Raw genomic sequence first — 9,895 nt, 5'->3', positions numbered from 1 at the left:
CCCCCCTCCTCTGTCAGCCCCCCCTCCCTGTTAGCCACCTTCTTCTGTGTCAGCCACCTTCCTCTGTCAGCCCCCCCCCCCTCCATGTTAACCACCTTCTTCTGTGTCCAGCCCTCCCTCTGTCAGCCCCTCCTGTGCCAGCCACCCTTCTCTGTCAACCCCCCCTCCTCTGTCAGCCCCCCTCCCTGGTTAGCCACCTTCTTCTGTGTCAGCCACCTTCCTCTGTCAGCCCCCCCCCCCTCCATGTTAACCACCTTCTTCTGTGTCAGCCCTCCCTCTGTCAGCCCCCCTCCCTGTGCCAGCCACCCTTCTCTGTCAACCCCCCCCAACCTTCCTCAGTCAGCCCCCTCCCTGTTAGCCACCTTCTTCTGTGTCAGCTACCTTCCTCTGTCAGCCCCCCCTCCCTGTTAGCCACCATTCTTCTGTGTCAGCCACCTTCCACTGTCAGCTCCTCTCCTCTGTGTCAGCCCCCCCCCTTCTGTCAGTCATCTTCCTCTGTGTCTGGCCCCCCTCCTCTGTCAGCTCCTCCCTCTGTCAGCCCCCCCCCCCCCCATGTGTCAGACACCTTCTTGGGATCACAGGCTTACTAAAGGGTTTATTCCCAATTTTGTCACCATTGCAGCACCACTGACAACATGGAAGAAAGGTAGAAGGTCAGTTACTATTAAGTGGATTCTGAGGCAGAGAAGGCATTTCAGATGTTGAAGCAAACTCTTCTTGCCCAACCAGTCCTCGTGACTCCAGACTTCGCACAAGAGTTGGTGGTACAAACAGATGCCTCTGATGTGGGACAAGGTCCTGTACTGTCCAATCAGAGATGGGAGGAGCACCCGTTGTCTACCTTAGCAAAAAAGCTTTATGCCCCGTACACACGGTCGGATTTTCTGACAAGAAAAGTCTGATGAGAGCTTTTGGTCTGAAATTCGACCGTTGTGGGGGCTCCATCGGACTGTTTCCCATCGGAATTTCCAAAGATTTGAGAGCTGGTTCTCAAATTTTCAGACGGAAAAAATTCCGATCTGTAATTCCGATCGTACTGCAGCAATTCCGACGCGCAAATTCAGACGCATGCTCGGAAGCATTGAACTTCATGTTCTCGGCTCATCGTAGTGTTGTACGTCACCGCGTTTCTTGACAGTCAAAAGCTCAGAGAACTTGTGTGACCGTGTGTAATGCAAGCCAAGCTTGAGCGGAATTGCGTCAGAAATACCATCCAAGGTTTTTCCGATGGAAAATCCGATCGTGTGTACGCGGCATAAGAGAAATGAGAAAAAATATACCATTGTTGAAAAGAAATGCCTTGGCTCAGGAGGACTGTGGTGGCATGGGCACTGGAAAGGGGCAGCTGCAGCCAGGAGGTTTGTCAGTGCCTGAAAAGTAGTACTGGGCACACATGGGGCAGCTAGCACCAAAGACTTCCATTTTGCTACACTATAGGGGCCCGCCTGCAAAAGGGCATTTGCCAGACCTAGCTGAGACTGTGCTGGGTCTGAAACCTGTGCTAGTGGTCTGGGAGTGATAGTCTGCAAGCAAGTGTGTGCTGGAGGTAGAAAAGGTGAGAATCTATATACTGTAATGTACATAGTTCAAGTCCCTACAGAGTAAGGTGACCAGATTTTTAACCACTAGCCGACCGCGCACCGCCGTTCTACGTCGGCAGGTCGGCTCGGCTGGGCTCGGCTGAACTCGACGAGGAACTCGATGTGTTTGGCACGTCGAGTTCCTCGGTCGTGTGTACCGGGCCTTACACTGTAAGGGGGGACTCTGCAGACTCTGATGTAAAGGGGGACTCTGGTCTAAGGCCGCTGGTGTAAAGGGGAACTGTGATGTAAGGGGTGCTCTAAGAACCCTGATTTATCTTGTTGTACTCACTCAGAGGCAGGAGAGAGAAGGGGGAGACTTCAGTCACAGACAGGGATGGATGGTGAGCTCACTCACCCCTTGGCAGTCAGTACCTCTCATCCAGATGTATCTGAGGCTGCTGGACTTCAAATTTCCGGCCTCCCACTTCCCTTTTCTGAGGCACAGTGTCAGGGATTGGGGTGTGGACAGACACAGAGGGGTAGGGGTGGAGGGAAGAGGAGCAGATCGATGCCCATCTGTATGTGGGGTTTGGGCAGTGTGAAAGCGAGTGTAACAGACACTCTCAGCTTAGACAACTGCAGTCAGCAACCCTGCTGGGATGCCATAGTCCAGTCTGAATAATGTGTCTATATTTCAGGCAGCTTGAAACCCGGACACATGATTCCAAACCCGAACTGTCCGGGTGAATCCCAGACTTCTAGGCCACCTTGGCAGTGTGGGGCCCAAACTCGGTTATACTTCCCACTTTAGACCAGCAGTAGGTGGGATAAATAATGAAGGGCTAGACTAGGGGTCTCCAAACTATGGACCTCTAGTTGTTCAGGAACTACAATTCCCATCATGCCTAGTCATGTCAGAGTTTTACCTGGGACATGTAGTCATGGCACATGTAGTTCAGCAACAGCTGGAGGGCTGTAGTTTGGAGATCCCTGGGCTAGAGCAAGAGGGTGCTCTGGCCTGGGACTCAGAAGGCTACCTGAGAGAGTGCACTACATGTCAAATTTGCTCTGTAAGTGGTGACTGGGAGAAGCCCTTGACCTGTCGTAGAGGAATCTGTACTGTTTAGTTAATGCCTAGATGGTAAGGATTTATTTTATGTTAAGAATTATAAGAAAAGATCTGCGGTTTGGACTGTTTTTTCCCCAAATAAGGTGACCCCCATTTAAGATGTGGACATAGAAATGGAGGCTTTATCTCACCCATATTAACTTAAAAAGCTATCAAAATGTTGTTCTTCATTTTAGTCTGGATTTTATCCAAGGTATAATCTGCTTCTGTAATTGTGGATATCACATAGATAGAGGAATGGATGATGAGGCAGCGGGTAAAATGCTGAAACGTAATACAGACTGCAGTACTTATATTTAACACAAGATGGTGATCTCACCTCAAAATACATAGACAGGAAGTGATGTAAGGTAGAGACAGGAAGTGATGTAAGGTAGAGGCGTAGAAATATAAACAAAAAAGTTTCAGGCGAAAGGTGAATTAATAGAAGCAAGAAAGCATTCCTGGAACTGATAGAGATAATGAGGTAATACGATTTCCTTCATATTTACAACCAGTAATATAGAGCCATTTATCCAACTGTCCACCCAGAGCCTCTGGTTTATAGACCAGATACATCCTAAATATAGAACCATTTATACAACTGTCCATCCAGAGCCTCTGGTTTAAAAACCGGATACATCCTAAATACAGAACCATTTATCCAACTGTCCATCCAGAGCCTCTGGTTTATAGACCGGATACATCCGAAATACAGAACCATTTATCCAACTGTCCATTACTAAAATCGCTGAACACAGTCAATCTGAGTTTTTAGAACTTTTATTTTGCTTTGGGACATATTACTCTGGGTAGCGCCCCTGGTCTTCATAGCGATCACAAGGTACAGAACTGCTCAGATTGACTCTGTACCTTATCTCTATCATCTGAGCCAACAAATGATGACTCAGATCACAGTAATTTACAGACGCACTGGCTACCCATGTGTTTTTTCTAAAGTGTCATTTATAAACAGCACACCAGAGATACATGTCTACTTCTCAACTATTCTTATACATATGGCGGTAGTAAAGTGCTAAACCACTTCCATACCGCACATAGTCATATGACGTCCACAGAGGGGATCTCCCATCCCGGGTGGACGTCATATGACGTCCTGGGCTTTGTGCGGTGATATCTGAATGATGCCTGCAGCTAGAGGCATCATTCAGATACCATTGTGTTCCGGCGGCGATCCTGCGCACCATAAGAATGATCATAGTGCCGGTTCCACCACTTGAACATTCCTATAGGCGGCAGGAGGGGACATCCCCCCCTTCTCGCCGCCATCCGGTGCTTCTCCGTGCTCTCCCGTGCCATCGTGGGGCCCAGGGAAAGAATCCTCCTGCACCAGATGGTCACCAGTCATCTCTATGACCGTCGAAGGCCCGGGCGCGATGTGATGACGTCACGCCCGGGTACCCGGTAGTAAACAAAGCCGCGATTGCGGCTAGTAAGCATGAGATCGGTGAATTTTTTTTCACGATCTCATGCTTTTCAGCCTGGAGGAGAGATGTAAGGTCTTATTGACCCCGCATCTCTCCATAAAGAGGGCCTGTCATTCACTATTCCTATTACAAGGGATGTTTACATTCCTTGTAATAGGAATAAAAGTCATCAAAAAGTTAAAAAAATAAAAAAATTTAAAACACCCCTGTCCCCGGTAGCTCGCGCTCAGAAGCGAACGCACACGTAAGTCCCGCCCACATATGTAAACGCCATTCAAACCACATCTGTGAGGTATCGCCGCGTGCGTTAGAGCGTGTGCAACAATTCTAGCACTAAACCGCCTCTGTAAGTCTAAACTGGTAACCTGTAAAATGTTTCAAAGCGTCGCCTATGGAGATTTTTAAGTAACAAAGTTTGGCGCCATTCCACGAGTGCGCAATTTTAAAGCGTGACATGTTGGGTGTTTGAAAAATTAGCAGCCGAAGCTGATCTGTACATTGGCCCTCGGCTGCTGCTGCCGCCATCCCCCGGATTGAGGGCACTGTCCCCGGACCAAGTCTGTCCCTGGTTTTGTCCCCGGATTGGATTTGAACAGGGGTTGGGGCAATTTCAAAGACAGTCAGTGCTGAATAAAAAAAAAAAATTCTGAATTCCACACCCTCACTCCTCCGCTTCTACTAGCTTAGGGGGGTGTATTTTATTTCACTATATGTGCCCCTTTCTGATGGTCATGTGCTGGTCGGAGAGGAGGGAATATTTCTTCAGTTTCGGGTGCATGCCCATTCAGCTTCGCTCGCATGTTCTTCTGCCTTGGCTCAAGTCCCGGCCAGCCGCCTGCCTGCTTATCTCCTTGTCTTCCCTGGCAAAGTGATCTTCCTCCACTCCCCACCCAGTAGTAGCCAGGGCCTGGAGAGTGAGACTTGACAGGCTGTGAGGTGGGCGGCGGCAGTCATGGGCATAGAGTCGCTAATTGCCGCCATTACTAGTAAAAAAAAAATGTCCCCGGGATTTCATTTTAAAAATCTGGTCACCTTATTGTAAAGGTAAATTTTTTTTGCATAGAATGCATTAAGGTGAAAAAACATCTGTGGATTAGCGCCCCCCCCCCCCCCCCGAGCCCCCCTTTACTTACCTGACCCCTCGAAAAGTCCCGCCCCCGTGAACAAGCAGGCTTCTCGGCCATCTTCCCGGCTCATTCATTGGGGAAAGCAGCGCAGCCATTCGGGCCGAGTGATACATTAACTACTTGCCGACCTGCCGCCGTCATTCTACGGCGGCAGGTTGGCTCTCCTGCGCGAGAGCCCATAGCTCTACGTCGGCTCTCTCGCAGGGAACTATGGGCGCGCGCGCCGCCGGACACACGCGATCGCTCGTTACAGAGCGGGGATCGGGAGCTGTGTGTGTTAACACACAGGTCCCGGTCCTGTCAGGGGGGGAAATGCTGATCCCTGTTCATACAATGTATAAACAGAAGATCAGTGATTTCCCCTAGTGAGGCCACCCCCCCCCCCACAGTTAGAACACACCCAGGGACATACTTAACCCCTTCCCCGCCCCCTAGTGTTAACCCCTTCACTGCCAGTGGCATTTTTATAGTATTCCAATGCATTTTTATAGCACTGATCGCTATAAAAATGCCAATGGTCCCAAAAATGTGTCAAAAGTGTCCGAAGTGTCGCCATAATGTTGCAGTACCAAAAAAAATCGCTGATCGCCGCCATTACTAGTAAAAAAAAAATATTAATAAAAATGCCATAAAAATACCCCCTATTTTGTAAACGCTATAACTTTTGCGCAAACCAATCAATAAACGCTTATTGCGTTTTTTTTTTACGAAAATATGTAGAAAAAAATACGTATCGGCCTAAACTGAGGAAAAATTGTTTTTTTATTATTTTTGGGGGATATTTATTATAGCAAAAAGTAAAAAATATTATTTTTTTTCAAAAATGTCGCTCTATTTTTGTTTATAGCGCAAAAAATAAAAACCGCAGAGGTGATCATATTACCACCAAAAGAAAGCTCTATTTGTGGGAAAAAAAGGACGACCAATTTTGTTTGGGAGCCACGTCGCACGACCGCGCAATTGTCAGTTAAAATGACGCAGTGCCAAATCGCAAAAAGTACTCTGGTCTTTGACCAGCAATATGGTCCGGGGTTAAGTGGGTTATGGCCACCGGCTGTATCACGGGAGCGCGCCCGCAAGAACTCAACACCATGCGAGAGGAGCCGAGACAGCCACTCTGTGCAAAACTAGCTGCACAGTGGGAAGGTAAGTATACATGTTTGTTGTTTAAAAAAAAAGAAAAAAATTCTTTAGTGGTACTTTATAGCAGTAGCTCCTAAACTCAGGTACCTCCTTTCAAACCTTAGATACCCCTATCAAGCAGTGCTTTGGTCATTCGATATTATTATTATTAGTATTATTATTATTATATACAGGATTTATATAGCGTCAACAGGTTTGCGCAGCGCTTTACATCAGCGGAGACAGTACATTCACAATACAAATCAATACAGGAGGGATCAGGGCCCTGCTCATAGCTGTCATTAATATTAAGCAATTGAAATTGAAATTGATTTAAAGCAATTAAGCAAGGTGAAGGAAAATCCTGGATACATGACATGTTAGGGGTAAGACTTTGTTCACAATGGGCATCCAACCTTAGAGGGCCATTTTTACCCACAGAGGTGTGAAACTCTGTTCAGGTAGTCCAGTGATATCAATTGGGGCACAGTGTCTGCCAGACACAGACGCCATTCAGACCGTGTGGGTGCAGGTATACGGCCCCAAATGTCCATTGTCTTCATTTAAAATGCATCTCTAATTGTCTGAGTTATAATGATCAGCGAGGCTGTTATATGATCTGTCTACAGAGATCAGAGTCTCGTATGGATCACATGATCTCATCTATGAGGATGGAGTAGGACCCCAGTCACATGACTGAGAGGATATTAGACCTCACCCTGGAGATCATCTACCTGGTGACTGGAGTGGTGAGGAGGATTCTGGGAGGTCACATGACATCACTATTATCTTTATTAATAAAACACAGACCTGACCGGAGGTGTGAGGAGGGTTCTGGGAGGTCACATGACTTTAGTGTTGCTCCTTCAATGCAGAGTTTTCCATCGTTGAAGTCTGGTGACCATCTAACCATCAGAGTGCTTTCTCATCATTCCTTGAAATCCAAGAGGAACAATGATAAGAAGATTTTGGACATCACTAACAAGATCATTGATCTGCTGACAGGAGAGGTGAGCGGTGCGGAATTCTGGGACATTATTCAGTAACAGACAAGGGATGTGTCTGGATGGTGACTGTATCATTGTGTGTGTCAGGTTCCTATAAGGTGTCAGGATGTCACTGTCTATTTCTCCATGGAGGAGTGGGAGTATTTAGAAGGACACAAGGATCTCTACAAGGACGTCATGATGGAGAATCAGCCGCCCCTCACATCACCGGGTAAGAGGAGACTTTATTGTAAAGGAGAGAGCAGTACGGAGGCTCCACCTAGATCCCCCATCATCTGATAAACACATAGAAACAATGTATTCAGTCAGTGTGTGTGTTTCCTACAGATGGATCCAGTAATGGGAACCCACCAGAGAGATGTCCCCATCCTCTGTATTCTTGGGATTTCACACAGGAAGATCACACCATCCCCCACCATCATCAGGTAGGTGGGACTAAGCATGTAAACCTCAAAAGGGTCTTCTAAGCTATAAGAAAACATTCTTCTATGTGACTTCTGTGGGGTTTAGGGTGAAGAAATTAAAGTCATCAAAGTTGAGGTTAAAGAGGAAGAAGAAGAGAGGGTGGTGAGTGGAGATCAACAATCAATGGAGGAAGGGGAGATGATTATGGAAAGTAAACAGGAGGAATCTTCTCTACATATGGACACAAGTAAGTAATAGACACTAAATGCAGAAACAGTTGACATTTTCATGTTTTATCTGTGAGTATAAAGTATGTATTTACATATTTTCATGAGTCAAAAAAAAGTCCATTGAGTTCACCCTGCCAAACAAACAAAAAAAATCTAAAAATCCATAACTGACCAGGAGGTAAGCAGAAAAGCATTCACAAGCTTGGCCAAATTTGCTCAAAGAAGGATTAAATAATTCCTTCCTGATTCCAAAGCAACCAGATCATGGCATAAAAGTCCATCTCCGTTCCTCAATATAACGTCATATTCCAACAAATGAGGAGGAGATACTGAGATTGCAGGCTTGGTTGGCTTAAATCAGGTTTGATCTCCACCCAGAGACTGGCCACATTAATCACCTTGCAGGTGGACAGACAGACATGGAGAAGGCCATATAAAAAGGTCCATCTCCATTCCTCAATATAACGTCATGTTCCCTACAAATGAGGAGAAGATACTGTACATCATATGAAAGGTCCATCTCCATTCCTCTTTTTTTACATTTTCTTTCCTAACAGATGGATGTGATGTGAGGAATTCCTCGGAGAGACATCTTCTATTATCTGCTGATTGTAAGTCAGAAGATATTGTCATCACACAGGATCCTCCAGGAGGAAATCCAAATACACAAAATATACATCACAGACCTTCCTGTCCGGAGACATCAATGGATCCCTCTGATCAGGGGGAATCTTCTCATCAATCACATACTATGATTGTAAATATCCATGTAAGATCTCATACTGCAGATAGATCAACAGATCCTTCTAATCCCGAGGAACCTTCCTCCCCCCATGAAGGAGATCACAGAGTTGACAATCTATTCTCATGTTCAGAGTGCGGGAAATCTTTCACTCAGAAAGGAACCTTAGTTAGACACCAAGAGATTCACACGGGTGAGCGTCCGTTTTCATGTTCAGAGTGTAAAAGATCTTTCCTTTATAAAGAAGTCCTTGTTAGACACCTGAGAGTTCACACAGGTGAACGTCCCTATTCATGTTCAGAGTGCGGGAAATCTTTCACTGTGAAAGGAACCCTTGTTAGACACCAAAAGATTCACACAGGTAATCGTCCGTTTTCATGTTCAGAGTGTAAAAAATCTTTTCTTTATAAAGAAGTCCTCGTTAAACACCTGAGAAGTCATACGGGTGAGCGTCCTTATTCATGTTCAGAGTGCGGAAAATCTTTCACGCAGAAAGGAAGCCTTGAGGAACACAGAAAATTCACACGGGTGTGCGACCATATTCATGTTCAGAGTGCGGGAAATCTTTCACTAGAAAAGGAGACTTTGTTAGACACCAGAAAACTCACACGAGTATTCGTAGTCATTCATGTACTGAGTGCGGGAAATGTTTTACTCAGAAAAGACACCTTGTTAAACATCAGAGAACACACACCGTACAGTATCCTCAATGCATTCAGACTGCGGGAAATGTTTTACAGATAGAAGTCTAATTAGACATCGAAACCACCTATTCTTTGACAAATGTATGGTGGTTTTACTATTGGAACTGTTTAGTCCATAGAACTATAGAAAGAAAATATTTTATTTATGAAGGGGTGCGCAATGGCAAAATTGATATTAAATATATATGTAGCGCCCTGCTCCTGTGAGTAGGCGCTATTTGTAAATTTAGTTATCTGAGCTGTAGTTTAGCTCGGAATGATTATGCCAAATTATGGGTTTCTGTTCCAGTTCAACTGCGTTGCACATTTTCCATTTGACTGTAGGTGTCACTGTCACCGGGAGTCAAGGTTGGAAATGCAGTGAGTTGGGTGTATTGAGTGCCCCTTTACCCAGAAGCAGCCCAGTGGGCGTGGTCTCTGCCGCTGTGCATTCTGGGAGGGAGTACTTAAGGGACAGACACCGTTCTGGAGGGGTCTTC

The 9,895-nt window shown here is 46.1% G+C and overlaps 1 protein-coding gene and 1 long non-coding RNA gene across 2 annotated transcripts; both read left to right on the top strand.

The window, feature by feature from the left end:
* The first annotated feature begins 2,917 nt into the window (after nucleotides 1-2,917).
* LOC120910742 lies at nucleotides 2,918-7,464 on the top strand. Its single transcript, XR_005741558.1, has 3 exons — nucleotides 2,918-3,118; nucleotides 7,204-7,338; nucleotides 7,423-7,464. It is a non-coding gene; the product is annotated as an uncharacterized LOC120910742 (long non-coding RNA).
* Nucleotides 7,465-7,751: 287 nt separating this feature from the next.
* Nucleotides 7,752-9,884, top strand: LOC120910741 (zinc finger protein 211-like). The gene is made up of 2 exons (XM_040322477.1): nucleotides 7,752-7,987; nucleotides 8,528-9,884. Exons 1-2 carry the CDS (start codon nucleotides 7,924-7,926, stop codon nucleotides 9,454-9,456), a joined length of 993 nt encoding a protein of 330 aa, XP_040178411.1. The 5' UTR covers nucleotides 7,752-7,923; the 3' UTR covers nucleotides 9,457-9,884.
* Nucleotides 9,885-9,895: the final 11 nt, after the last annotated feature.

The sequence above is a fragment of the Rana temporaria genome, chromosome 8 (genome assembly GCF_905171775.1).
Source record: "Rana temporaria chromosome 8, aRanTem1.1, whole genome shotgun sequence".
NCBI lineage: Eukaryota > Metazoa > Chordata > Amphibia > Anura > Ranidae > Rana > Rana temporaria.
The sequence above is the reverse complement of the archived record's forward strand: the minus strand, read 5'-3'. Positions and strand labels throughout refer to the sequence as shown.

Excerpts from the sequence above, each read along its gene's own strand:
- LOC120910741 (XM_040322477.1), top strand. The coding sequence starts at position 7,924 with ATGGAGGAAGGGGAGATGATTATGGAAAGTAAACAGGAGGAATCTTCT. Across the intron at positions 7,988-8,527 it reads TTCTCTACATATGGACACAA|ATGGATGTGATGTGAGGAAT; the intron begins GTAAGTAATAGA and ends CTTTCCTAACAG.